The following is a 27,239-nucleotide window of genomic DNA, read 5'->3' as shown; positions in this document are numbered from 1 at the left end:
CCTTCCGTGGGCCCATGTGGAAGTGAATGCATCTTGCATGTAAACCGTTTCTGTACAGTAGTTAGTGTAGATCCACCTAATAATGTTGCTGTTGCTAATGTTGTTGTGAGCATAAACTGTGGGAGTTCGGGCAGCGGCCCAAAGAAGTAACCATGTTTACCATTACCTTTGCCATTACCACACCAAAACACTCTTTTGTGGTGGTGTAAGTTACCCTGAGACTGCCGCAAGACCGAGTGGTACAGACCGCTAGCCCGGAAGAAGCTAAATGCGCACCGCTGAACTCTCCAATTTTACCCACCCATAATTTTTTTTTTTTTCTCTCTCTCCGTCTCTCCGCCCATTTATTGCCAATTTTTTTCCCCTCCATCTCCTTTTCTTTTTCTTCCTCTTCTCTTTTCTTCACTCTCCTCCCTCTTCCTTCTTCATCCCTCTCCCTCTCCCTCTCCCTCTTATCTCCCTTTTCCTTGTTGTGTGTCTCTCTTTCCTTTTTGTGCCATCTTTGTTTTTGTGATACCCTACGAGTTGTCCAGCTTGTGTAGCCGGCTCTCGTCAAACTCGTCAGTTCCTCTCTGAAAAGAAGGTTCTGCTCTTTTACCCCTCCGTGGGATCTTTCCAAAAATCTTTCCGATCTTCACAGAAGTTCGTTACACACATCATGGATCAGCAACGGTTCTTGCAACAACTTCAGATTGTCCTGAATCGTGAGTTCTTCCTGGACACTGCAACAGCCCTGCTGGTTGTGAATGGAGAAAGCTAACTGTCCTGTGTAGCCTCTCAGGGCAACGTTAAGGAGGCTACCGGTGTCCTCCAGCGCGAGTTCTACAAGCAGCCCGAGTCCCTTGTGTTCCTAATCCAGATTGCCACCAGCCACGAGGATGCCAACTTGAGACAGTTGGCTGCCGTCGAGGCCCGGTCTCTCGTGGTCAAGCACTGGGTTGCGGTCCAGGCCAACCAGAAGCCCCAGATCCGTGAGCAGCTGCTGCGCTCTGCTCTCGGCGAGGCCTCTTCGTTGGTCCGCCATTCCGTTGCTCGTGTCATCTCGGCCATCGCCAAGATCGACTTGAACGATGGCGAGTGGGCTGAGCTGCCCAACTTCCTGCTGCAGGCTGCTAGCAGTGGCAACAAGGAAGAGCGTGCTGTCGGTGTCTACATCTTGTTGACCATTCTGGAGACTCTGGGTGACGCGTTCGAGGAGAAGTTCGAGGACCTGTTCAACCTCTTCAGCAAGACCATCAGTGACCCTGAGAGCTCGGAGGTCCGGATCAACACCCTCATGGCTCTGAGCAAGCTCGCTATGTACCTGGACTCTGAGGAGAACATGGGCCCTGTTCGCGCTTTCCAGAACCTGCTGCCCTCCATGGTGGCTGTCCTCAAGGATGCCATTGACAAGGAGCAGGATGATGAGGTCATGCAGGCGTTCGAGGTCTTCCAGACCCTGCTCGGCTGCGACCCTGCTCTCATGACTGTTCACCTGAAGGACCTCGTTGTCTTCATGAACGAGATCGCCTCCAACACTGAGGCTGATGAGGACACCCGTACTCAGGCCATCAGTTTCCTGATGCAGTGCATCCAGTACCGTAAGCTGAAGGTTCAGGGCATGCGCATCGGTGAGCAGCTCACCCGCAGCGCCCTCCAGATTGTCACTGAGCTCGGTGACGCTTCCGCCCTCGATGACGACATCACCCCTGCTCGCTCCGCCCTTGGTCTGTTGGACATGCTTGCCCAGAGCCTGCCCCCCAGCCAGGTCGTCGTTCCCCTGCTCCAGTCCCTTGGCCAGTATTTCAACAACACCAACCCCGACTACCGTCGTGCTGGTATCATGGCTCTCGGCATGGTTGTTGAGGGTGCTCCCGACTTTATCAGCACTCAGATGAAGGAGATCTTCCCCATGGTCCTTCAGCTCCTGGCTGATCCCGAGCCCAAGGTTCGACAGGCTACCCTCCACGCTGTTGCTCGTCTCGCGGACGATCTGGCCGAGGATCTGAGCCAGGAGCACGAGAGATTGATGCCTTTGCTCTTTAAGAACTTGGCCAGCGCCATGCAGGAGTACAAGGGTGAGGAGGATGGTCCTACCATTGACATCATGAAGGCTGGTATCAGCGCCATTGATGCCGTCGTTGATGGTCTCGATGAGAAGGATGTTGCTCCCTACCAGAACGAGTTGGTTCCCATCCTCCACAAGCTCTTCAAGCACCCCGACTTCAGAATCAAGGGTCTTGCTGCCGGTGCTCTCGGCTCTTTGGCCTCTTCTGCTGGTGACTCCTTCCTGTCCTTCTTCGATGAGTCCATGCACCTCCTTCAGGAGTATGCCACGGTCAAGGATAGCGAGGAGGAGCTCGACCTTCGTGCTAGCGTCACCGACGCTATGGGCGAGATGGCTGCCGCTGCTGGTCCTGAGCGCTACCAGCCCTACGTCGAGCCCCTCATGCGTGCTACCGAGGAGGCTCTCCACCTTGGTCACTCCCGCCTGAAGGAGAGCACTTACATCTTCTGGGGTGCCATGTCTAAGGTCTACGCCGAGCACTTCTCTCCTTTCCTCGACGGCGTTGTCAAGGGTCTGTTCGCTTGCATCGAGCAGGACGAGACTGATCTGGATGTCTCCCTTGGTGAGGCCGCTAAGGATCTCGTCGGCCAGGAGGTGACCATCGGTGGCCGCAAGGTCCGTGTCGCCAGCGCTGATGATGACGATGAGCCTGTCGGTGAGGATGGTGAGATTGAGGATGTTGATGTCGATGAGGACGAGGATGCCTGGGACGACATCACTGCCACCACTCCCCTCTCTTTGGAGAAGGAGATTGCCGTCGAGGTCATTGGTGACCTTGTCACTCACACCAAGGCCGCGTACCTTCCCTTCTTCGAGAAGACTATCGAGATGGTTCTCCCTCTCGCTGAACATCCTTACGAGGGTGTCCGCAAGAGCACCATCAGCACTCTTCACCGCTCCTACGCTATGCTGTACTGCATTGCTGAGGAGAGTGGTCAGATGGAGAAGTGGAAGCCTGGTCTTCCCCTTCAGGTTGAGCCTGCTCGTGAGGTACAGAAGTTCGGTGAGATCCTTATGACCTGCACCATTAAGATGTGGACTGAGGAAGATGACCGGTACGTATACATATTTCCGCTTTTTTGTTCTGCACGCAAAGGTCTTGTCCGCTCATGCGGGTCAATTTATATGATGATCACCTCGTTTACCCAGCTCACTCAGACACACAAAAGTTGTGCATGCTGTCAACCACGATTTACTCACAACCTTCTGATATTTTGATTATCTTGCTGCTTCTATCACTTCATTCTCTGGTTACCATAGTTTCTAACCAGGCAATCTTAGGGCTACCGTCGCCGACATCAACCGCAACATGGCTGAGAACCTCCGCTACTGCGGTCCTGCTCTCATCGCCAACGAGACCACCCTGCACAACGTCATCACCATGATCACTGATATCATCACCAAGAAGCACCCCTGCCAGCTCGAGTTCGGTCCCGAGGAGGAGACCCTCGAGGCCGGTGAGGAGACTTCCGAGTTCGACTGGGTCGTTGTTGACACCGGTCTGGACGTTGTCTCTGGTCTGGCTGCTGCTCTTGGCGCGACCTTCGCTGAGCTCTGGAAGGTCTTTGAGAAGATCATCATCCGCTACGCCGGTAGCTCCGAGGCCCTTGAGCGTGCCACCGCTGTCGGTGTCCTCGCTGAGTGCATCAACGGCATGGGTGGCGCTGTGACTCAGTTCACCCCTGCCTTCTTGAAGCTTCTCGTCCACCGTCTTGGCGATGAGGATCCCCAGACCCGCTCCAACGCTGCCTACGCCGTTGGTCGTCTCATCGAGCACTCCAACGCCAACGACCAGATCGTCAAGGAGATCCCCACCATCCTCTCCCGTCTCGAGCAGTGCCTCCACATGAGCGCCTCCCGTCTGCAGGACAACGCCACCGGTTGTCTGTCCCGCATGATCCTCAAGCACCGTGAGAGCGTCCCTATCAAGGATGTCCTCCCCGTCCTCGTCTCTATCCTTCCCCTCAAGAACGACTACGAGGAGAACGACCCCCTGTTCCGCATGATCTGCCAGATGTGTAAGTACTTTCGAGGACATACATCCATTGAACATCCAACTAACTTCACAACAGACAAGTGGGAGGACCCCACCGTCCGCGAGCTGACCCCTCAGTTCCTGCCCATCTTCCAGGCCGTCCTCTCTGACCCCGATCAGCTTGAGGAGGAGCGCCGCGCCGAGGTCATTGAACTCGTCAAGTGGCTCAATCAGATGCAGCCTGGTTCCGCCCCCTGGGCCGAGCAGCTGTAAATTGCTGGCTGAGTGACGTAACGACAAAAAGTTTGATGAACCAACACAAAAATACCCCTTTACATTAATGGATAGACTGGGTGTCTTGAGACACAAAACAAAGGAGGGACGACATGATGGATGATGCTAGAAGATACCCCAGGGTCTGGACTCGAGGCCTTGTACGAATGCACTTTTTGATAAGATAGATCTGATCGATTCGGATATCACGAATCATGACTCTGCAGAAGTCGGATTGTAAATACAATTATTTTTGTTTTTAAAGTTTTACTCCTCTCCTTTTCTGAAGTGTAGTTGCTTTGTGGATTACTTGTATGTCTCTCGACGGGACGAAGTAGCTCGTGCCTGGCGGTTTGTTTTCTGTCTGAAGCGAATGAGAGATCGTTCCAGTAGACGGAACGGATGAATGCATAGCTGAAAGGTGTTCACTGAGGGGAATTGCATGTTCTCATCGTAGATGTAGGGAGATGGGAGGTACACATCGTGATGCAAAGGATGCAATGTACTCGCCCGGACCTCTGTGTGTCGAAAGAAGTTTCCTAGAAAGAACAAGAGAATACTTCTAACAGATGATCCCCCTTGTGCTAGGTAGGGATCCTGCCAACGGTTCTAAAGCCTCAGATGTAAGGTGCTGGAACGTGTTCTCGATTTTCTTGGTGGTGGTAACCAACTGAATTATCAACATGTTGAAGCAGCCTGGTAACCGCGTTGCGGCACGAGGCCGGATTACTCCGCCCTATTGACCGCTTCGCAGATGAACCCCTTATCGATCGACGCAGATCCTTTGAACGTCGCTTGTTCTTGGTACTTCTGCCGATATATATAGTGCTCCCCTTCGACTACCGTGTTCCTGTTCCGGACAGGGTGTTTCAAGTTTATCTTCGAAAATAAAGTAGTCGCTACAATCCACGGACCTCACACGGTGATGCATGGACATCGACATCAGTCGAGACTCGGAAACGCACCTGTGACTCTATCGGCTCTGGACATCTTACAATTGCGTTCGTCCTCTGGGAAGCAAGGAGGGGCAAGAGATTGAGTGGAGAGCATCGAGATTGATGGGGTGTCACGTGATAGGGACAGACATGCCAGAGTCGTCGCGATTGATGGGCCTATGCATATGTTCGTCGAACACAATGCAGGCTTAACTGGTTGGTTGATCGTGGTGCTACAATGGGTTCTTCTTGGGTTGGGGGGGGTGGGGGGGGTTGTTTTGGGATTGGTGCTGGGTTGAGAGTCTACTTGGGTTCGTTTAGGACTCTACTCCCTATTGTCCATCGAAGCACGGAGTGGACCCGTTGCTTTTCCGATTGACTCGGTCCGTGACTCGGGAGCGTGTCTCGGCTATTTCGGGCACGACAAGTTAACTAATACCCTTAAGTGAGCCCAGCTTTAGCATGTAGGGCCAAGGAGTCGCGGAAGCACGGAACCTGCTTCGGTGAAAAAAAAGCCGGCGGGCGGATCGGAGGGATCTTCTGCGGAAGGTGGAGGGGGTGAATTCCAGTCAAGATGGGTTGTGGGGATTAAGGGATGCTTCATTTAGGGCTATGTAGGGGATAAGGTAGGGTTGCTCTCAATTCTTTGCAGTCGTCTATTCATTTACTTTCTTTTCTGATGGTCTCACCCAGTATTTATCTCTTTCGTCCCCCCCCCCCCTTCATGCATTCCCAGCGTCACTCCCTGCAAGTTTCGATAACAGAACCTCCTCATCCGCGCCCACATGTCCAGCAGATGTCTCCGTTCCACAACAAAGTGTCCTTCGCGAGGGTACGTCACCATCTCGACCGGCACACCGTTGCGGACACACGCGCGATAGAAGGCGATGGCCTGGGCGACCGGCACCCGCACGTCGTTCTCACCATGCAGGATCAAGACGGGCGTCGTCACGTTCCGCATGTGCCAGAGTGCGCTGCCCCGCCGACCGTGGGTGTCACTAATCCATTTCTTAGCCGCGCTCGTCGAGTCTGGATCCGGCGTGACGGCGGCGGCATCATCATCCACATCCCACGGCGCCCCGCCGGCCACCTCCCCCTGCATCCAGTACGCATCACTGGACATCGCCATCGAGTCCCATTCTGATATCCCCGCCCCACAGATGGCGCCGCGGAAGTGAAACGCCTCGCGGGTGATGGCCAGATACGACAGGAAGCCGCCCTGCGACCACCCGCCGATGACCACCCGGGCAGGGTCCACCCAGCCTTGGGAGATACTGTATCGCAGAATATCAATGCAGTCGGTGTAGTCGGCGGTGCCCACCCCGCCTCGAGCATACGCCGCGTGGGTTTCCCCGCGACCGCTCCCCCCGCGGTAGTTGGGACACAGGACCGCGTAGCCCATGGACACCAGGACCGGAGCCTCGAGACAGTGGCAGACCGCAAACCCGGTGGTGATCCGCCAGTAGGGGCCTCCGTGCGGCATGAGTATGGTGGGCAGGGGCCCATCCTTGGGGTTGTAGGTGAAGGGGACGTAGATCATTCCATCGAGGTAGTATCCATCCGCGGCGTGCATGGCGATGGCCCACGACCTGGCGATCTGGAGCGCGGCGAGGGCGGAATTGTGCGCGGACAGCTGGACGGTGCCCGCCCACGCCGTCACGGAAAACACCTCCTCGGGATGGGACCCGTCGCCCTTCGTTATCGCTAGGATGGCGCTGTTGTCCGGCGTCTGGAGGAGGTCGAACGAGGTCATCTCGCACTCTTCGCTGTAGACCTTGGTCCGCGTGCCGTCGTCGTTGATCGAGTAGAACTCGTCGGCCAGGTACCGCTGGACCCGGCAGGAGAGGCGCGATTGGCTGTTCTTTTGGACTGTGATGCAGCAGTGCTCTGCATCGCCTTCGGTGCGCTCTGCATAGGATCCCTGGTCGAGATCCAGTTCGTAGAGCGAGAGGGAGGTCAGGCAGTGCGTCGGGACATGGCCGGCTACGAAGTAGACGCCACAGCTGCCCCACGCAATCTGGCTGATCGGTCCCGGGAATCGGGCCATCCGCTGCGACGACTCCAGTCCAGGGGTCGATGTGATCCAGATCTCGGCGCCATGGAACCCAGGGGAATTGATATCGGGCCCTTGGTGCGCCACGAAGCAGATCTGCTGGGCGTCCGGGCTCCACGAAAAGCCATGGACATGGCGACGACCCGCGACAATCGTGGTGACTTGCCTGGTGTCGGATACACGAGCGACCCTCAGGCGGAGATATTCCCCGTCGTCTTCCCCCCAGACCGTCGGATCATCTTTCGCTTTCTCCCTGGCCACCTGGTTGTCTGTTTTCTCGTCTGCGCTGGTGTATGCAATCCTCGTGCCGGTAGCATCCCATTCGAACGCTACAATGGGCTTCTCGCGGTCCACCGGAGTGACGGGGTACGCCTCGCCGCCCTCGTCGACCGGCAACACATATATGGCGGAGCTGGTGCCCGGCCGGTGGCGATCCGATTTGAAGGCGATGGTCGCCCCGACTCGAGACCATCGGGGCTGTTCGTCGTGGAATAAGCCCGAGGTGATCTGGCGACTGCTATTCTCCTCGCCCACTTTCGCAATCCAAATCGATGAGGTGGCATGCTCGCCGCTCTTGCTGAAGGATTGTAGTGTATAGGCGATCTTGGTGCCGTCCGGGGAGATGGACAGATCGCGAGGGACTTGGAGGTCGGCTAACGCCTCCAAAGTCACCTTGGGCTTGTCCTTCGGATTGGTGACCATTACGACTTGGAGTGAGTGTATCTGGTGTGAGCGAGGGTCAGTGGTGGGGTGGGAACACGTCTGCAGATAAAACATGTAATATTTTGCAGCCTTGGTCGGATATCTTAGGCTTTTCCTAACTAGAATCGTCATAGTGATAGCAGTGCTAGTGTGCTAGTGCTTATTTCTATTAGACTAATGATTAAGCATCGGTGGCTGTGAGCTCGTCATGCGCTAGACTGATTGCTGCCTAGCATCACGGCATCTGACTTTGCTATGGAAATCCGAGACAAAAGCCCACGAGATATGCTTGCATGTTGTAGCAAACAGCCAGAGGAGTATAGTCCATGATGTACTGCATTTTGATTCAGAATGGCCCTATGTGATATGCATCTGTACTGCATGACGGTCTCGCGAAAATGGTAGCCTGTAAGGGTTGGCCTATCACTTGGCTCTGTGGAGACAGGTACGAAAGAACATTCTGACAATTGATCTCCTACAAAGTGGCTACGCGATTCTTAAGACTGTGATCTTATCCCTGAAGAAAATAGCGAGGCTGATCAATCACTCTACGAGATTTTCCGAAAGCGAGAGAAAGGTCCTACTTGTCTAAGATATTTGGCAATTTTAGAGAACAACTGGATTTTTGTATAAAGTCGGACTTGAGTAATGAGCAGACAAATCTTGAAGCATTCTTAGTATAAGAGGTAGTCATCGATACTGCTGATCGTAAGTCACCGGCGAAAGTGCAATTTCCATCGACATACCCCACGTTCCATTCTCATTACTGGTCGACAACGTCATATCGTTTTGCTGAGGTGGACCGATGCAGATGGTGTTGGGCGACAAGAAGAATCGTCTCCATTGCAGCGACCTTTTCCTCCGATGTCATATCAATGATTGGACGCGAAAGGAAATTCCGAGCTATTTCCACCGCCTCAATGACCAACTGGTTGTGCATTTCGTAGACTCTCTGTGCACGGGCGAGGATCGTTTTCTGTTCGTTGACAACATCGCCGACCTGACCAGAGCGAGCCAAAATGAGAACTGAATTCATGCACTCTCCGGATCGTATGTCTTTTTCCAACCCAATGAGATCATTCTGGAGTCCAACGACATGTTTAATCTTGTCCATGAGGGCATTCAGCTCTTTGTGCTCAATCTTACGTCCGAGAATGCCCCATATCGCCATAGTCATGAAAGGACCTATACCGATTGTCTTGGTGCGAACGGCCATGTACGAACCAAGTCTATACACTTTTTTCCCCTGTAGTGGGCTTCCATGGCAAACCCAATGAGAACGCTGATGATCTCTCTTGTCACCATGTTGAGAAGATGAGGATCGAGAATCCCCTCAAACCATGTGTATATAACGCGGAGGGAATGGTGTATTTTGCAAGCGGTTGCGTTTCCAGAGGAAATGCCTAAGAGAATCAGTTTTTGCTGCGAATTGGTGTTGGGTTAAGGCACAAAATACTCATAGAGGTTTCCCTGGGGTATTCATTGACCATTTCAATTGCCTCAAGAATACAATCTTGAGATTCCGACGACGGGATTGACTCCAGGAGATCATCAACCATCAGAAACATTGCAAGCCAGCCTGCCTGGCACAATCGTATATCACTTGGAAGTTTGAGAGGAAACATCTCAGTGACCGATTTCAGCATAGCACCTGCTTGTGTGAGGAGACTCTGGTAACAGCCAGACTCCCATGGCTGTAACAGACGAAGCAATTTGATGAGACGGGGAATGTCGTTCGCATTGCCATTGTCATATGGTACTATTCTTGCCGTAATCTCCGATGGCAATGACGGAACTTGAAGCTGGATGGTGGTTAGATTTTCTTGCAGCGGATGCAAGTGCGGGCCAGAAGACTTTACCTGCAAGCTGCCTGGTAAGGTCCTGAGCGGAAGTTTGAGATTTCGCACTGATATGTTTTCAGCAAAGAGGTTTGAGAAAGCTTGTGCATTTTCTGCTTGAGACGCCATGATCAGCTGTTTTCAATTTTCAAACAAGAAGAACAATCCGATCATTCGTGAAGAGAGATGTTAAGCAGAGGATTGGATGCCGTGTTCGGAGATGGAATCTCTAAACCAAGGTACATCTTCAGTCCTTTATATTGATAGGTGTTATGAGATATCACTCTCAGTTGTGCCACCTGGTGATGCTGAGATTCTTCAGCCACCGAGAGTCGATCACTCCCACCTCTAAAGAGATGTTACGTATGGAGATGGCTACATGCACAAGTAATCTAATTAGGAAGATACCGACAATGAAAATGTACTATGTCATAGTCTGCATCTACCTAGATGTGTTCATCTGCTGTAAGATACTTCTGTACCATGACTTCAGCATCTTATATGGCTTGCATATGAAGCAACCCGTTCCCTCCCGCTTGCTGAGGCGAGTTCTCAAGCCTGAGATACAATATCTTCGATGCCGGAGACGATTTACAGTCAGGCAATTGGAAGTTCTATAGTCACTTCTTCACAAACCGATCATATAGCTTCTGTCCTCCTATTCAGAATCAGCAGACGAGTGACAATCCGAGAGGATTAGCGTATGGCGCCAAGGAACGAACGAATACTCGATCCCCATGGGAACAACGAAGGTAGAAAGTAAAGAGGCTAATAAGGAAGGTTGTGGCGTCACATCAGCTGCATATTTCAAGAGAATGCTTTGACAGCTGCGAGCGCGCTCCCAAAAATGATGAATTACATTAAAAAGGCGCCCCGAAAACTTGTAAACCAGACCCTGCTCCTAGATAATGTTCAGGTTGACCCAGAAAAGTTGAAAGAATACTCCATCTTCACTAAGGATTGATAGGGGCTTTCAATAAGGTAGAATCAAGAGCATAAAAGCTTGGAAATTGACGAGGGCCTGACCTGCGGGTTCCTCCCTTGGCCAAAGGCGTTGCGACGCGCCGTTAGCGGGGCCTATACTTACATCTGTTCAAGCACCTTTTCAAGCACCTTTTCAAGCACCTTTTCAAGCACCTTTTCAAGCACCTTTTCAAGCACCTTTTTAAATACCTTTTTAAGCACCTTCTTAAGCACCTTTTCAAGCACCTTTTTAAATACCTTTTTAAGCACCTTCTTAAGCACCTTTTGAATTATCTTTTTTAATACTTTCTATGTTTTATTAATTTAGACCTACGACCTAAATCTACAGCTAGAAAAAGGCCTTGCCATTCCGTTCAGACCCCCCCCCCCGGCTATCCGGCGAAGCGTAATTCAGAGATAGAAATCATGTGACTACTATTTAAAAAAATCAATCAGATTGTTTAATTCCGTATGAAGAGTCAGCCAATCATCGTTCGCCACCCTTGTTCAGGCCCTTACAGAGTTGCAAAGCTAGCGCTTTGCAAATCATGAATCTCTATTATATCAACTACATGTTTCCATGTATCGCGTGAGAAGCGCGGTGGCGAAAAGTTTCCCATTCTTTGCTTGCCTATGATCTTGCCAAAAGAAAAGTTAATCGAGTTGTGCGACTTCAAATTTCGATCGAGATTTCTTTCTTCATGCATGTGGTTATTTCTGCAAGGATAGGAGGATTTATCTATTCTTCAGAGATATGCTGCATGTAGGCTTGTGTATTCAGTTAGATCCCTCATAGTTGTCAGTGGAGTCTCTTTCCCAAGTTTTAGATCTGCCGGTTTTATTTTGTTCTCTGAGTATTATTTGCTGATGACCCTCAGATCATTCCTGGTATGGAAGTAGTGCAAGGGGAGATAAAGGCGGTAGATTGATTATAGTAGCAAAAACGACAATCTTAACGCACCAAAGCAAGTAGTGTTAACATTCCACCTCCTTGTATAGAACGCAGTGGCAAAAATAGTGCCATAAAATCACTACACAGCCCAGTTCTTAGGCCTTGTATCTTTCTTCAACTGGAAAATAAAAGGTTGCATCGTTCCACATTTAACATGTTCAAAAGAAGACCTTAAACAAAATTCAAAATATAGAAGCTCTTCGCAGAGCCCAGTTCAGTGTTAGCAATATACCACCACTTAATCTGCAACAATGGTTATAAACTTCACAGTCTTTGGTTTGTTTGCCGGTATGGCCACGCAGTCTCTTATCTTGCGCCATGGTGAGTGGGATATAAAAGGTCCAGAGTTGCTTTTGTCTTTTGTTGTCCTTCATGTTGCCACCCTCGGGCTTCAGCTTCTACAACCGGTATCGGGTTTATCAGGCTGTTTTACAGTCGGGAAGTTTGGCTGACTCTTGCTCAGTACCACTTTCTACCGCACATGTTTTCACCCGCTCCAGCAGTTTCCTGGTTCTTTCATTGCCCGAATTAGTCAGACATATATATTCTTCCTAAGTTTGAAGAAAAGCAATTGTTCCTAGAGAATCGGAAGCGGCACTTAAACTAAATATTTCAGAAAATTAAATCTTAAGCTTAAACTATTTAAATTCTTTACTAATTTTTTGTTTATTATAGTCTTAGAATGGAAACAAATACTCATAATCCCATCACAATACGGTATTTATTTTCTCCCCTTTTTTTTTCTTTTTCTTTTTTTTTTTTTTACAAAAGTGATGAACGGTTGGAGAGATCAGGCACAGCAGCAGATCCCACCGCCTGGCAGAATTCTGTATGTGGATTGGCGCTTTATGCCCTACTATTCAGGCAGCAGTTGCTTCCTTATCGCTTATCGCGTTGCCTTACGTGATTCCAGCATCGCTTATCATCCTCTTCCTCTCTGCATACAAATCAACCATCAAGTTACTGTAAAATCACCTTCTTGATACCACACTGCTATGTGTCACCACTGAAGGAAGAAGACCTCAAACCGACGAAGATTCCGCCTCAAGCTTTGAGCCTTATCGAGTCCCACATTATGGACTCCAATAGCTCAAATTCTCGCGTCTCGGTGGCCTGTGAGACCTGCCGCAGACGGAAGCGCAAGGTAAGAGCATCAAATCGGCCTTCACGCCACATCTTCAATAGCCCCGTGAATGATTGGTAATGAGGGAGCTTTCTCCAGTGTGATGGCTTGCGTCCTGCTTGCTCGTTGTGTATAACCAAGCGTGCAGTTTGCCAGTACAATACCGAAAAGCGCAACAGGTCTGCATCCCCATTGAATAGTCTTCGGCCCCGGTTCTAACATATCTTTCCATCATGGCAGGCGTAGAGTTGACGCGGACTATGTGAGGGGGCTGGAAGATCAGATCGCGATGCTCAAAGAGGAGTTGCATCGACCCCAACCCGTCAACGCCGTCACTTTGACCGAGAACGTCCGGCTCGGACGCAAGGAGGCTTGTGCGAATTCCCATAACAATACGGCAGATCCTGCTACTGTTGCTTCTGCTATACCAGACAACATGTCGACTGCGATCGAAGACGTCAGCGCCCTGATCTGGCGTATGAGTATTGAAAGCAATGGGGAAGAAGCGTTTATTGGACCGTCGGGAAATTTCTGTTTCCCTGTCTCCCACTGGGAGGATCTAAGCACGGGTGGACAGAAGCATATGCCTTCTACGACTATCCCTAGCCCAAGCTCCTGGGAACAATCCTCCGGATCTAGCCGGACGGACATACGAAGTACTACAAGCTACCTGCTCGCTTTGTTCACACAATGCGTCAACCCCATTCACCAGTTCGTCGACACGGAGACTCTGAATAAGCTGCACGGCGATCACCTGAACGCAGACCTCACACTAATCAAGACCGCTGCGTTAGCCGCTGGCGCACTTTACTCGGATGATGCCAAGAGCAGGACGGTTGGCGAGGAGGCTGCAGCCGTGGTTGACGCCATGGTCATGCAGCACTGTCGAGAATCGCCGAGTGTTCATACCGTACAGGCTTTATCTATCATGTGCTGGCGGGAGCTGGGGCTCGAGGAACACAACATGGCGTGGATGTACAACTGTGAGTGCACTGAGTGATTCCAGTGGGCTGGTTCATGTCAAACTGACAAACTATGACCATGAGAAGCAATGTGTGCCAGCATGGCCCTACACCTAGGCCTACCAGTCAGCATGGCCCAGGAGACCAAATTATCCGATGCTGAGTCCATCAATTCACACCAAGAAGTTCACGCTCGTCACGTTCAGTTGAGAGCGCTCTGGTCATCAGTATTCATGGATCGGTATGTGAGAGGCAACATCGCGATGCGATTCTTCCAAACTGATGCCACCGAGACAGAATCGCAACATCCCTTTTGGGACGCAACTGTATGCTCCCATGGAGGCGGATCAAGACCCAGTTCTTTATCAGCACCGTTGGGCCCGTACCTTCTCTAGACGAGCTAGCCTTTGACCATCAATGTCGCTTGTGGTTCATCCATGATCAGCACATGGATAGAATGTATGTTTCCGCCCCAGAAGCAGGACCCACCCAGAACTTGAACTCATTCAACTTGAACCTCCAGCTACTCGTTCGAGTTCACAAGCCTGAGCAGCGCCCAAAAGTCCCATATCTTGTTGAATGCGCGGGACCAATTGTACGCTTTTCGACGACAGGTGGACCCTCAAATCCAGTTGGGCCGGACCCGTGCGATCGTGCCCTCGATCATCTACTTGCACATCTCGTACCACATGTCGCATATCCTCATCCACCGGCCGTATCTCAAGCAAGCCACCCAGCGAAGCAGCATGTACCAGCTATGCGTTCGCGCCATGTCCACCGCCGCGGCGTCGATTGTCCGACTCCTCCGTGAGTACCGCAAGGTCGCGCCGGTCGACCACATGCCCCCGTTCGTGGTTCACAGTGTGCTCACGGCCGCCGTGACGCACCTCTGCAATGCGACCTCGACGTACCAGGCCCTACGAAGCGCGTCAACTGCGCAGTTTCGGGTGTGTTTCCATGTCCTGTGGGTGATGCAGCAGCGGTGGGTCAAAGCGAGGCGAGCGATTTGTCTCTTGCGGCAGCTGGCGCGCAGATGGCAGGTCATGGGGGCCTTGCCTTTGCAGCATGGGTTTTCTGCTGTCTCTAATCCGAGAGAGGAGGCGCCAGAAGAGGAACAGCTTGAGTCAGAATGGTTGCCCGCGGAGGAGGCTCATGAGGACGAGGACACGGCTTTATTTGACAGTGAAGAAACAGGGACCGCCAGCATCTTTCCGGACCTCTTCCATGAGTCCGGCTTCGACTTGTTTGGGATGACAGACTACTAGCACGATTTCCTCAGTGATTCAATCTCGCATATCATCTCCATTGGACTTCAACTTCCGACGCGCCACAATTATTAAATATCCGTTCTTACGACCACCAGCTCTAAATTAGGTGTACCTTCGGCTCTCAGCCTGCTCAAGCGCGTCGGCCATTGGGGTGGTTTTATCAGGACCAGAAGGTCATCTTCAAGTGGTCTGACAGTTCGCCAAAAATTGGGCGGGGTCAAGCGGCGGAAGACAAATTCCGCCTCGATAATCCCGCAATAATCTGATAAGAAGCTATCTGAACGAGCTGCAACAGTCATAACACTTGATTAAAGTTATCGCCGTCTCTGCTCTGCTTGCGCTGAGTGAAGCTTGAAAGTGCGCATACTTTAACCTTCCAGCACCGGAGCTTCTGAAGCTCTCCCACACAGTACTCATCCAGAAATCCAGCACCACAATAACCTCATCATGCGCGCCCCTGCCACCTCAACAGTCCGCGTCGCCGTCACCCAAGCCGAACCGGTGTGGCTGGATCTCGACGCAACGGTCGCGAAGACATGTACTCTGATTGCTGAAGCCGCCAAAAAGGGCGCGCAGTTGATCAGCTTCCCCGAATGCTGGATCCCGGGATATCCTGCTTGGATCTGGTAAGGCAAGCCCTTCGCCCTGCCCTAACCCGATCTCCCCCAACAAACTGGCACTCAAACCTGACGCAAGCACTCCTACAAATCCTTCTAGGTCCCGCCCCGTCGACATGAACCTTTCATCTCTGTACATCCAAAACTCCTTGAAGGTCGACTCCCCGCAGATGGCGACGATCCAGCGCTGCGCGGCGGAGCACAAGATCGCCGTGGTGCTGGGCTTCTCGGAGCACATCCACCACTCCCTGTACATCGCGCAGGCGATCGTCGACTCGGACGGGAAGATCCTCGCGCTGCGCAAGAAGATCAAAGCCACGCACATGGAACGGACCATCTTCGGCGACTCGTTCGGCGACTGCCTCAACAGCGTGGTTGACACCACCGCTGCCGGGCGCGTCGGCGCCCTCTCGTGCTGGGAGCACATCCAGCCCCTCCTCAAGTACCACACGTATGCGCAGCGCGAGCAGATCCACGTCGCCGCCTGGCCGCCGCTGTTCGACGCGGACAATAAAGAGGAGTGTTTGTATAGCATGTCGCGCGAGGGTACTTCCCCTTTCCCCATTGGGACCACTTCCTTCCCACTCAGTATCGGCTAACATCGCGAATCGATTGCAGGAACCATCGCCCTCGCCCGCACCTACGCAATCGAATCCCAGTCCTACGTGCTGCACACCACCGCCGTCATCAGCCAGGCCGGGATTGACAAGATGCAGACCGCCACGGGGAGCATGATGAGCACCCCCGGAGGCGGCAGTTCGGCGATCTTCGGGCCCGATGGCCGCCTGCTTTCGGCGCCCATCCCCAGCACGGAGGAGGGGATCATCTACGCGGACTTGGACCTGGATGGGCCGATTCAGCGGACGAGAGCCTTTGTCGATGTCTGTGGGCATTATAGCCGACCGGATTTGCTGTGGTTGGGGGTGGGGTCGCGAGACGGACGCCACGTAAGGGAGTAGAGGTAGACGTTGACGGGGTGGTGAAGAATGGGTGGTCAAGACCATGTACTGTCCAATCTTGCTTTCAGTCGGTCGAGGCTTGGCATGCATCCTGTATTTCTTCGTCTTCAGCTCTGCTTTCTGTCGCCTGTACTCTACAAGACAGGCGAGCTCTCACTCCCCACGGCTGTGTATATATTTTCAATTCTGGCAACATCAAGAATCTAGCCATTCAGCCACACCCTCACCTACTCTGATAAACCCCCTCCACTTCCCCTCTATGGACTTCCCTGATATACTCCTCGAAAGAAACATACTCGAAATCCGGATACAAGTCCTTCCCACTCAAGTACCCCAAGTACTCAGCATTCTCAGGAGTATTATCCCCCCTGATCCCCCAAGAATAAAACAACTGCGCCGCAACATGCGCCAGCAAGGCACCGGTATCCCCGGGGCTGTGGGCCAGCCTCATCCGCGCCTTATCCACCGCATCCCGCGCCTCCGCCTCGGATACCTAGTTCAACCCCAACGTCAGCTCCTCCCTACCCCTCCAACCTAGAACGGTATAACCAAAAAAGGACTCGACTCACATATCTCCGCTCCAGCTTCTCCCCACTCACGCGCTCCACCACCTCACACACCCGATTCAGCGTATACACCTCATTGTACACATGCACCCGCCGATTCAAGGTCCGCGGATCGGCGATGATCCGCGCGACGTAGCGCCCCACGTCGCGCAGGTCCGCCAGCGCCGTCGGCACGTTCCCATCGCGCCCCAGCGGGAAGCCGTCGTGCTGGGCTGCGGGGGGCAGGAGATGGTCGACGCGGCCCGAGGGCAGGCGCGGGAGGCTCAGTTGGTGCCACCAGCCGGCGTCGATGTAGGTGTACGGCAGACGGAGTTTTTGGATGTAGTGCAGGTTTTCTTCCTTCTTTTGTTTTGAGGGGGGAGGTTGTTAGTATTTTGGACTGTGATTGTGGTTGGATTGGGGATTTTGGCTGCGTTGGTGGTGTGATGTGATAGTGGAAGAGGGGGGGAATGCATGGGTTGGGTTCGGGTGAGGCTCGCGCACGACGCACCTTTTCGCGGAAATCCACCACCCCCCTGGGCGGGATGATGATCATCAGCGCGGACTGCACGAATCGCTTGACGCCGGCGGCTTTGGCGGCGTCGGCGAGGGGGGTTTCGTCGGCGAGCGCGTTGAAATGGATGGCTGAGATGACGATGTCGATGTCCTGGAGGAGGGTGATAAGGGGGGCGATGGGGCCGCGGAGGTCCGCGGGGACGATTCGGACGCCCCGGCTTTGGAGGGCGAGGTTGGTGGGTTTGTTGAGGGATTGTGGTCTTGTGAGGGCGGTAATTTCCTGTTGGTATGATTGTTGTTAGAGGGTGGTGGAATGATGTATGGGTGTGCGGATCGTGTTACAAATTTCGGGGTGGAGGAGCTTAGAAGCGCATTCACGATCGATTGACCTGTATCGCCGCTGGCTCCGACTATAGCAACTTTCATGGTGGTAGACATTTTGATCGCAAGGGTATCGGTGGACTGGATGTGGATTGCTCTGGGGGCGATGCGAGTGCATTTATAGCCGTAGAATATCCTGTTAACTTTGGCGACTTGGCGGTGACAAGCATATCTTGAACGAGCATACCGGCGATCATTCCGCCATGAAAGCTCAGCAAAACAAGTGACCCGGTTGATTGCTTTTGCATCACTTGATCGAACGATCTTGTGGCGAGAGCCCAGCGGGGCAACCCCGACAATTAGGGTTAGCATCCGTGCTGCATGCTACAGATAGATGGCTTTTCGGCTGCATGCTTCATGAGCACACCCTGCTTTGTCCCTGGGCTCAGAAATACCCCAGATAAATCGCCCTTTTTTGCTCATTGGAAACCCAAGCGAAGCAGATACGACCAAGTCATAGCCGACTCTCCCTCTGCTTCTCCCTGTTCCCGTCCTCCCCAAAAGTCGGCAACCCCGCCACAAACCTTTCCATCTGCTCCGCCGAAAGAATCGGCGCGGTGCAAAACCGCTCCACCCCCAGCCCGTCCAGCAGCTCCTCAACCCTAGGCTCCAGCGCATCCAGCGCCCGCCGCTCCTGGTCCAGTTGCGCCCCACGTGATAGCCCGCAGTGCTCCGCATACCACGCCGGATCCTGCAACACCACCCCCGCCTCGTACAGCGCCAGAAGATTCGGTTCAACACCGGCATCCAGCGCTGCCTCGTAGGCCATGCGCTGGCCGATCGCCTCGACGATAGGCAGGCACTGGGGCAGGAGCACGCGGTTGTAATCGGCGCCGCGGTGGCCGTCGGACATTGTGTGGAGGCGCGTGCGGGCGGCAGCTAGCAGGCCGGTCTCGTGCTGGGCTAGAAGAGTGGCAGGGTGCCTGGGCTGGGGCACTGCGTAGCGGTTCAGGAGGAGTTCGGTTGTTAGGCCTATATTGTCATAATTTGTGTTAGTTTCTTGACAGGTAATGGGAGACTATGGTGATAGGTGAGCTTGGGTTCGGGGCACTGGGGCCAACATACGAATACTCGGAACCAGTGTATCCCCCTCCGAGACAGCAATCCCTCGGCTTTCGAGCTGCGATTCGACAATGTGGTTGTACTCGTACAGCCCCTGGGCGCCGCAGCGCTCGGCGAGGTGGAACCCGCTGTGCTGGACCGCCTTGGATAGGACGGCCTTGACGCAGACGCCGAGTGCGTGGCGGACAGGGCCTGCGAGGGTTGGGTCTGTGTACTGTGCAATGCACTGGGGGATCCAGGCCTCGAAGACGGCGATCTGGGCCAGCGCGTGCAGAATGGGTTTCTGTTGGGTCCGAAAGGTGAATATCGAGATGAGACTGCCTTCAGGGTTGGTGATGCAACGGCGGAGGCTGTACTTCCCCGCCACAAACGCACAGCGCTTGAGAATCGGGAGGAGGGTGGTCGAGATGGCCATCGTGCCGACCCTAATCCGTGAGATGACGTGCAGGAAGTTCTGGCGGGGATCGTCCGGCTTGGCGAGAGAGCCCAGCAGCGCAGATGCTGGGAGACGAACGTGGTTGAAGCTGGTGATCGAATGGTCGAGGGGCTTGGAGCCGGCTCGACGGGGAAGCACTCTACGCGCAAATATGGATGAGACCGGTCATCCTAATGATGATTTGGGAGACTTAGGAGGCTAGCACGTACCTGCATGTAACGCCAGGGCACATTTCCCGGCCGTTGTTCAGCCAGACAACAAAAGGCCGCACGCCTCGATCTTCGTTCTCCACTATAAGTCTGGCCATAGACGAGGCCAAACTGTGGGAATCCCTCTACCGGTGATGTAGGAGGCATGTACCTGAGCAATTTTTAGATTTTTGTGCCATCGGTGCAGGGGGGTTTTGAGTGGATGTAACTTACTTGGCCGCGTGCAAGTGAGGAGTGTGTAGATCGAAACTACCGTCTGGCAATAAGGTTGCTGTCGTCTCTAGATGCTTGGCATCGAGGCCATGGCCTAGCTCGGTAAGCATATACTGCCCTCTGACGAATTGGTCATTGAATGAGTCTATCGCTGGGTCAAGAACTCACTGAACGTCAAAGCTCAGCACATGTTTGACAAGATTTTGGTACTCGGTCTTCTTCTTGGCATAGGCAGCCAAGGTACCGGCGACGAGGTTGCATTGGATGGTAATGAGTGAGAACGCGGAAATATCAAAAGCGCAAATATCATCATGGTGAAAGGCCCAGAACTTGGGTGTTAGGCGTAGAATATCGTTTGGCGCGAAGCCTAGAGTAGTGCCAGTCAGTGTAGTGAAACAGTTGCAATTGGATGCTCGTCCCACCATGGTATCTCGTGATGCTTCGAGCTCGGAGATAGCTCATCCGGGTTCTCTCCACTTCTGAAAGACTATCATAAGAAAGAGTGAATAGATTTCGGTCAAGTAGAACAGTGGTAGAGGACATCATAACGGTGGCTTTACTTGTTTGTGGATGATATGCTATGGAGGATGGACGGAAGCTTGTCTTATATGTCCTTCGAGATGCTTGCACGAAAAGGCACTTTTGTGACCTGAGCTTTCGTCCTGCGATGACCAGTAGAATGTGATCTACTCGCCGCTTATTTCTTGAATGATTGACTTTGTTCTGTGGGCCCTTGGTTGCAGTTGCAAATTTTGGTTGAGGTCTCCGTACCTGTCATATCCCTCTCTCCTCGAAGCCCATCGACGTGTATTGCAAGCTGGTCCATGGACTTAGGTATCGATGACTTAGTGTTGACATCGAGGAAGCAACAATTCTTGCTGAAAGAGCAAATGGCGATGGCTCTTTCCTATTCAAGAGACTACTCGTCGCTTGCTAGCCTCATTCTGGTGCAGGTCAATTACGACATGACTCGTGCAGACTGCACGATCGGTAAGATTCAACGCAAGCGTAACAGTATTCAATATAAATGTTGTCTGGGAAGAGGTGCAGAGAGTATGTACCCGTGAATGAGTGGATCTATTAGGTGCACACCTTTTGGAATGATACCCACACTGAGTTATACCTTGCGCCCAGTCTTCATAAACAGGTCTACGGAGCAGAGGCCACGATTCAATGCGCGCCATTGACGACATGAACCGGACGTAGATTAGGACGGTCGTGAGCTTTTTTCAGGTTTCTCGGTCAGAAAATAGCCCAGGTCAATTCTATACTAGTGGGCACGTTTAAATACTCGTGGACTCGCAGGAATCGATAGCTGCACCTCGAAACCGGCAATATACTGCCAATATAGTGTTATCTTTTATATTGCTTATCGCCCCGGTATAGAGACGATGATTATTTTCCTCACGATGGCAATCCTTGGATACTTGTACCTTCTGCTACAGCTCAACAAGAGAAGACATCAATATCCACCGGGGCCGCGGCCACTCCCGATCATCGGCAATCTGCACCAGTTGCCACGGCGGGATCCGTGGCGAACCCTGAAAACCTGGCACAATCGACACGGCCCCATCATCACCGTCTGGGTGGGCTCCCGCCCGATTATCATCATCGGTTCTTTCCATTGCGCGAAAGACCTCTTCAAACGACGAGGGGCTATCTATGGCTCTCGCCCCGCGTACTTTGCCGATGCCATGGGCAGCGACTCCCTGGTCGTGGCTCTGCCATATGGTCTCCAGTGGCGCCGACACTGCCTCCTCCTCCACACATTGCTGAACAAGCGCCGATGCAAGGACTGCATCAGTCTCCAGGACCTCGAGTGCAAGCAGCTACTATGGGAGCTGCTCTGGACCGACGACTTTGCGGGGCGAATCCACCGCTTCGCCGCAAGTTTGACTTTTGCATTGGCGTATGGGCGCCGACTGGAGCGCGGGGATGAGCCAGAGGTGAAAGAAATAGATCGCATCATGCGCGAGCTCCTGGGCGAGGTGTGCCTGCCAGGGGTGGCGTTCCCTATCCTGGACCATCTGCCAGACTGGCTGGCACCGTGGAGAAGAAGCGCCGCCCGACTACAGGACAGCCAGGCGCGGTTCTTCACACACCACATGCTGAGGGCACTCCAAACGACACAAACAAAGGCATGGAGTCGTACCATCCGCGACCTCGCCTGCGCCCGATGGCCCGAGTCGGCATTCAGCGAGAACGAGATGGCCCACGTCGTCGGAGTCAACTACGAGGCCGGCAGCGACACCACGGCCTTCGTGCTCGAAGTCTTCATCCTGGTGGTAGTGCTGCAGCGACCGGCCGTGCTGCGCGCGCAGGCTGAACTAGACGAAGTGGTGGGTTCTCAGCGGATGCCGACACTGGACGATATGCCCCGGCTTCCGTACCTTCAGGCTTTCGTGGAAGAGGTGCTGCGCTGGCGGCCCGTCGTTCCTGGGGGTCTGCACCATTGCACGACTCAGGACGACGAGTACATAGGCTACCGCATTCCGCGAGGTACGACTGTCATCCAGGACCACTGGTCGCTGGACTTCGATGAAGAGGTCTTCCAGGATCCGCACAGTTTCCTCCCGGAGAGGTGAATCGAGAACCCCGATCTACCAACCTGTGCGTTCGGAATGGGGCGAAGGCTTTGTCCCGGCGAGAATCTGGCTCGCAAATCGTTGAATCTTGTCATTTCGCGCATGCTGTGGGCGTTTCACATTCAGTATGTGGGGAATGAGCCGCCAGACCCATTTGCCATGACACAGGGGATCAGCTCGCGGCCACAGCCCTTCAAAGCTGAGTTTCGGCCGCGGAGCCCGTCTCGTCGAACTCTCATTGAGACTGAGTGGAAGAATGTTTTATATGCTGGTTCTATTTAATTCAGTTTGTAACGCGCCAAGCCTTCTGTTCTCAACCTCTAGTAAGCTCATCTACAGGAGCCTTGTAAGATCGGCGTAATAAGATATCTGTGGCCATGAAAGAATCTGCTTGTAGTGATAACTACCGTATAGTCCTCCTCAAATTGGATTCTGAGGGTTATTGGAGATGTGACATAGAATAAAATACTTAGTATAGAGACTCTAACCCGGAGTTCACCTCGTTGTTTCCTACTCCTGTCCCACAGACCTTTGAAACATTCACGGAATACCCTCCCAACGACAACATGTAACAACAACCCGACCCAGCAGATCTCAAACTCCACCATACACCCCAGTCTAACCCCCTCCCAAACACTACACCCACAACCCGGCCACCTCCAAAATCACCCCCGCCAACTCCTCCGCCGCCGACATCTGCGGACTATGCCCCGTGTCCAGCTCTCGCGTCACCCACTCCACCCCCGTCGCCTCCACCATCGCCCGCTGCGCCTCATACGGCACCGCGCGGTCCTGCAGGGTATGGATGTATGCCACGCGTCCACGAAACGCCTCCGTCGCCCAGCTCGCTTGCGGGCACTCACTCGCAAACGAGGTATACCCCTGACTGAGGGAGGACCGGGCCGCCGCGGCCGCGAGAACGGGCTCGACGTCGTAGAAGAGCGGGGGGATGGGGTCGGCGCATTTGAGGAGGTTCTCTTTTTCCTAGAGCACAGACAGACACCTATCAGTTTCATTCGAGATAAATCGTAGACAGACATATTTGTCGAGCCAGCCGCAACGTCAGAAAGTCTTGCTAGTAGGGATAAGCAACGCCAAGGCCAAGGCGAGGAGAGGAGAGGGCATACATCAAACTGGATATGAGGCGGCAACTGGCCCCCAAACCCATCAATCACGCTCGACCCATCCCCGCCGCGGGGAAGGATGCTGGCGATGAAGATCTGGCCCAGCACCTCCGTGGACTTGCCCTCCGCGGCGCGATCGGCGCGAGCAAGCCCAAATGCGGCGGCGCTGGCGGGCATCCCGCTGTAGGAGTGGCTGATCAGGATTACGTCCTGCCGGGCTACATCCAGTAGGGGCAGGAGCAGGCGGTGGCGGATATAGTGGGTGTCGTCGACGGCGGTGACGGGGTCGGTGGCGCCGATGCTGGGGAGAAGACCCGTGAAGGTGCCGTGGCCGGCGGATTGGAGGAGGTGGAGGAGGTGGGCGTAGTGGGACGGGTTCTGCGACGCGCCTGGGATGAGGACGAAGATGGGTTTCTTGGGGTGCGACATGGTTGGATTTGGGGATTTGAGGGTGGACTGGGTACGATTTGGGGGATGAAGGAGAAAATGAGAGTCAGAGGGAGAGAGTCGACGGCATGCAGACGAGGGTTTTATAATGCTGTTGTTCGTGATCGAGGCGATGCCCTCAGGTTGTCAGCCTAGTATAACTGACTTTTTGGTGACTGCGTAGTGCACACACTATGTCTCCTAGACTAACGGATGGTACCGCCCAAGCTTAACTCTGATTCGATCTTCCGCTTATGGTGGAGCGCCAGTGCAATGATTTGAGTGGCTGCTTCTGCATTAGCGCGAAATCTTGCTTCATCTCACAACTCCGGTGCGGGTCGGCTTGCTATAGTGCTTACTCCGTATATTCTCTCGCCTGGACCCCAGTCACTGCTCCAAACATCAGATTGTCACCATGCTGGTGCACGCGTGTCACCAGAGTGAGCGAGTAGCTGAGGGATGTTGCTGCCAGCCCTTGCCTATCCCGCCTAGGCACATGATAAACTACAACCACAGCGGGTAAATTTACGTGGTTGAAGGAGGTGGAGGTCTCCATGTTAGGGTCGAGGACATGCCAAAAGGTGAAAGACTTAGTTCGGAGCTACTCAGCGGATGATGCTGACTACCTTAGGCTCAAGAAATGGTAATGGTTCCGTGGTAACTGGAGAGATTTCTCGTAGGGGTTGGGCATACATAAGGAGTAACTAGGGCATGCCGTGCCACATGACCTTGGCTATAGGAGCATCTCACATCTCACATCGTCCCCATCCCGAAAGTCGGATCCTTCAATCCATCCAAGCCGACCCCTTCAGTGCTTCAGAGTGAGCACACCCGGCCGCCACGGTTGCGTGTTGTAGTCGCCACTGCTGTTGGGGTCCTTGCCCTGATAGAGCAACTGGAGGTTACAAGGATCGACAGTCATCGTCTGGTCCGGGTTGTTGCGCACTAAGTCGCCGTGACTAATGTCCTGAGTCCAGGTGGCACCACTGTTGGCCTTGCCCGCGAAGGGCTGGTTCTCGCTGGCCGCCTGGGGCGTCCACGCCCCGCCGAGACTGCTAGCCGTGAAGGACCGGAAGTACCGACGCCCAGTCGAGCCGATCGCCTCGACGATCATCAGGTACTTGCTCTGGCCCTGGCCGCCCTGGACGGTGTACACCTGGACTGCCTCGAAGATATCGTTCCGGGCGCCACTGAGCACCACCTCGTACTGCGTGCCGAAGTTTCCAGGGAAGTTGCCGATGGGCATGCTGGCCCGGTAGATCTTGCCGTTGTCGCCGGCGAAGAATAGATACATGTTTGTGGCGTCCCCAATCACGGTCTGGTCGATGGCGCCCGTGCCGGAACTTTCGCCGCTACCGATCTGGCCCGAGAATAGGGGCTGCTCTGCGGACCAGCTGTTGACGTTGGTGGGGTCGGTGGAGGTGCGGTAGGTGAAAGTGCTGGACCCCCACTGGGTGGCGAGCATCCAGATGTTCTTGGGCTGGAAGTAGAACAAGGTGGGGGCCACGGCACCGAAGCTCGTGGCGATTTGGCTGGCTTGAGCCATGTCCGCCCAGTTGGAGAATGGACTGAAGGTCATCGACCCGTAGCTACCTTTGGTATCGGTGGTTGATGCATAGACGATGTGCTTGCCATTCCATACAACATCAGTGAAGTCTTTTAGGCTGGTCCATCCCGACTTCGGAGTTGCGAGAGCTCCGGTTGAGGTCCAGGAGTAGGTAGAAGGAAGAGGGCAGCTTGCGGAGGCAAAGGGTGCAGAGACAAGAAGGCAGATGCCAGACGACAGCAGACCAGCTTTGGCCTTGAGGAATTTCATTTTGGTGGGATCTCTTCTGCAGCAGAGAAGGAGAGATATTGAGTTGGTCTTGAAAATCTTGGAGTACAAAAGACAAGTGATGCATAGAGGGCCGCACCACAGTTGATATACCTTCGAATCTGGCTAAAGGAATTCGTAATTTGTCCAGAGCAATGTCTTGGTTTTGCGCTCGCTAGACAAGCCCAGGTGTTTCGGATAAAAGCAGGGTTCTTTTGTTGTCTGATTCTAACTCACCAAGTATGTTGCAGTCACCAGCTCACACTGGCGCCTAAACTACATCAGCCAGAATCACCTGTCCACCGGACCATTGCCCTGATCAGAACGGAGGTTTAAAATAGCATCACACCAAGATCATAGTGGCATAATGTGCTTCGGCATTGCTTCATGGACCAGCTGCCGAGGCATGTTACTGCCTGGCAAGTACACGCGAGTCTAGACGTGTATCGTTGTGGGGTGCCAAGCTAATTGGTTCTAGGCTGATACACTGCCCCGAGATGAGGGTTTCATGCCAAAACAATTTAAACTTCAACTCCTTACTGCTAGTGACCACATCATTGACACCTGTCAGCATGAAGGTCGGCTGTAGTTACCATTGTATCTGCAAACATTGATGGAAGTTCACGAATGACCAAACATCAGTGATCTCTGGCTGCCTTCCTTGGGACTCTTTGGGACTCTGGAGTGTGGCAGATTCTCAGTGTATAACCCACCAAATCCCGCTTCGAAACGAAAGGTCTCCGCAGGAAATGCTTGGCATCGGCTATTCCCGCATACAATTTATTCAAGGTCAAGTTATCTCTAGAACCGAGGTAGACCCTGGACCCTGATGGGCAACCATCGGTAGGCTATGAGGACAACCGTGCAACATCGGACCCCACCCCTGTAGATTCAGATGGCCTTGATAATTCCGGTGAGCAAGCTTGGCGTTTCGGTCTAGCCAGCCTAAACCTCTTCATTCACCCGTTCAGGCTAATCGCCATTCGAAGTATCATTTCTCGCCTACGAGCAATGAAGTAGATATCTGAATAAGGGAAACAATGCAATATCCGTTCTCAATTGGGATACTCCACCGGTCAAGCAGCTAGACCTCGAGCATCAGCTTTGTATCCTTCAGATGCTGAGTCGTTCTGTCTACAAATACTGCTCCATTCCCATGTAGATGCTGCGATTCCCATCTCTCGTTCCATCAACATCAACATCAACATTCATTCATTTAATTCATTCCTCAAGCTCAAGAGCAGTCATCCCTTCTTTCCAAC

The 27,239-nt window shown here is 53.3% G+C and overlaps 11 protein-coding genes across 11 annotated transcripts; 4 read left to right on the top strand and 7 right to left on the bottom strand.

Moving 5' to 3' along the window:
- Positions 1-658: 658 nt before the first annotated feature.
- On the top strand, positions 659-4,665 carry BO95DRAFT_396935 (putative importin beta-4 subunit; the record flags this gene model as incomplete). Its single annotated transcript, XM_025583762.1, has 4 exons — positions 659-704; positions 774-3,102; positions 3,329-4,065; positions 4,120-4,665. The coding sequence occupies 4 exons, from the start codon at positions 659-661 to the stop codon at positions 4,293-4,295; spliced, it is 3,288 nt and encodes a 1,095-aa protein (XP_025438689.1). The 3' UTR covers positions 4,296-4,665.
- Positions 4,666-5,021: 356 nt separating this feature from the next.
- On the bottom strand, positions 5,022-7,985 carry BO95DRAFT_517402 (S9 family peptidase; the record flags this gene model as incomplete). Its single annotated transcript, XM_025591897.1, has 2 exons — positions 5,022-5,145; positions 6,016-7,985. The coding sequence occupies 2 exons, from the start codon at positions 7,983-7,985 to the stop codon at positions 5,022-5,024; spliced, it is 2,094 nt and encodes a 697-aa protein (XP_025438688.1).
- A 763-nt stretch (positions 7,986-8,748) lies between these two features.
- Positions 8,749-9,201, bottom strand: BO95DRAFT_435186 (terpene synthase family protein; the record flags this gene model as incomplete). Its single annotated transcript, XM_025585172.1, has 1 exon — positions 8,749-9,201. One exon carries the CDS (start codon positions 9,199-9,201, stop codon positions 8,749-8,751), a length of 453 nt encoding a protein of 150 aa, XP_025438687.1.
- Positions 9,202-9,397: 196 nt separating this feature from the next.
- BO95DRAFT_435185 (uncharacterized protein) lies at positions 9,398-9,952 on the bottom strand (the record flags this gene model as incomplete). The annotated part of the gene is made up of 1 exon (XM_025585171.1): positions 9,398-9,952. One exon carries the CDS (start codon positions 9,950-9,952, stop codon positions 9,398-9,400), a length of 555 nt encoding a protein of 184 aa, XP_025438686.1.
- Positions 9,953-12,813: 2,861 nt separating this feature from the next.
- On the top strand, positions 12,814-15,352 carry BO95DRAFT_476086 (uncharacterized protein; the record flags this gene model as incomplete). Its single annotated transcript, XM_025589903.1, has 8 exons — positions 12,814-12,882; positions 12,961-13,040; positions 13,102-13,844; positions 13,911-13,986; positions 14,007-14,068; positions 14,117-14,282; positions 14,347-14,955; positions 15,187-15,352. 8 exons carry the CDS (start codon positions 12,814-12,816, stop codon positions 15,350-15,352), a joined length of 1,971 nt encoding a protein of 656 aa, XP_025438685.1.
- Positions 15,353-15,538: 186 nt separating this feature from the next.
- On the top strand, positions 15,539-16,872 carry BO95DRAFT_421317 (carbon-nitrogen hydrolase family protein; the record flags this gene model as incomplete). Its single annotated transcript, XM_025584558.1, has 3 exons — positions 15,539-15,717; positions 15,809-16,254; positions 16,327-16,872. 3 exons carry the CDS (start codon positions 15,539-15,541, stop codon positions 16,665-16,667), a joined length of 966 nt encoding a protein of 321 aa, XP_025438684.1. The 3' UTR covers positions 16,668-16,872.
- Positions 16,873-16,890: 18 nt separating this feature from the next.
- On the bottom strand, positions 16,891-18,166 carry BO95DRAFT_371523 (aromatic alcohol reductase; the record flags this gene model as incomplete). The annotated part of the gene is made up of 4 exons (XM_025582963.1): positions 16,891-17,151; positions 17,228-17,575; positions 17,724-18,008; positions 18,071-18,166. The coding sequence occupies 4 exons, from the start codon at positions 18,164-18,166 to the stop codon at positions 16,891-16,893; spliced, it is 990 nt and encodes a 329-aa protein (XP_025438683.1).
- Positions 18,167-18,563: 397 nt separating this feature from the next.
- BO95DRAFT_476084 (uncharacterized protein) lies at positions 18,564-20,572 on the bottom strand (the record flags this gene model as incomplete). Its single annotated transcript, XM_025589902.1, has 7 exons — positions 18,564-19,081; positions 19,175-19,746; positions 19,817-19,906; positions 19,929-19,967; positions 20,030-20,149; positions 20,198-20,396; positions 20,452-20,572. 7 exons carry the CDS (start codon positions 20,570-20,572, stop codon positions 18,564-18,566), a joined length of 1,659 nt encoding a protein of 552 aa, XP_025438682.1.
- An 866-nt stretch (positions 20,573-21,438) lies between these two features.
- Positions 21,439-22,896, top strand: BO95DRAFT_456076 (cytochrome P450; the record flags this gene model as incomplete). Its single annotated transcript, XM_025588385.1, has 6 exons — positions 21,439-22,118; positions 22,143-22,299; positions 22,327-22,471; positions 22,511-22,610; positions 22,662-22,704; positions 22,741-22,896. 6 exons carry the CDS (start codon positions 21,439-21,441, stop codon positions 22,894-22,896), a joined length of 1,281 nt encoding a protein of 426 aa, XP_025438681.1.
- A 354-nt stretch (positions 22,897-23,250) lies between these two features.
- BO95DRAFT_371587 (alpha/beta hydrolase) lies at positions 23,251-24,167 on the bottom strand (the record flags this gene model as incomplete). The annotated part of the gene is made up of 2 exons (XM_025582967.1): positions 23,251-23,598; positions 23,742-24,167. The coding sequence occupies 2 exons, from the start codon at positions 24,165-24,167 to the stop codon at positions 23,251-23,253; spliced, it is 774 nt and encodes a 257-aa protein (XP_025438680.1).
- A 764-nt stretch (positions 24,168-24,931) lies between these two features.
- On the bottom strand, positions 24,932-26,023 carry BO95DRAFT_504805 (1,4-beta-D-arabinoxylan arabinofuranohydrolase axhA). The gene has a single exon (XM_025591136.1). It carries the CDS (start codon positions 25,978-25,980, stop codon positions 24,973-24,975), a length of 1,008 nt encoding a protein of 335 aa, XP_025438679.1. The 5' UTR covers positions 25,981-26,023; the 3' UTR covers positions 24,932-24,972.
- Between the last annotated feature and the right edge of the window lie 1,216 nt (positions 26,024-27,239).

Source organism: Aspergillus brunneoviolaceus (genome assembly GCF_003184695.1).
Source record: "Aspergillus brunneoviolaceus CBS 621.78 unplaced genomic scaffold BO95scaffold_69, whole genome shotgun sequence".
Classification (NCBI taxonomy): domain Eukaryota; kingdom Fungi; phylum Ascomycota; class Eurotiomycetes; order Eurotiales; family Aspergillaceae; genus Aspergillus; species Aspergillus brunneoviolaceus.
This window is presented reverse-complemented; position numbering and strand designations above follow the sequence as displayed.

Bases quoted from the DNA above. Each gene is read 5' to 3' on its own strand.
- BO95DRAFT_504805 (XM_025591136.1), bottom strand. From the start codon at position 25,980: ATGAAATTCCTCAAGGCCAAAGCTGGTCTGCTGTCGTCTGGCATCTGC.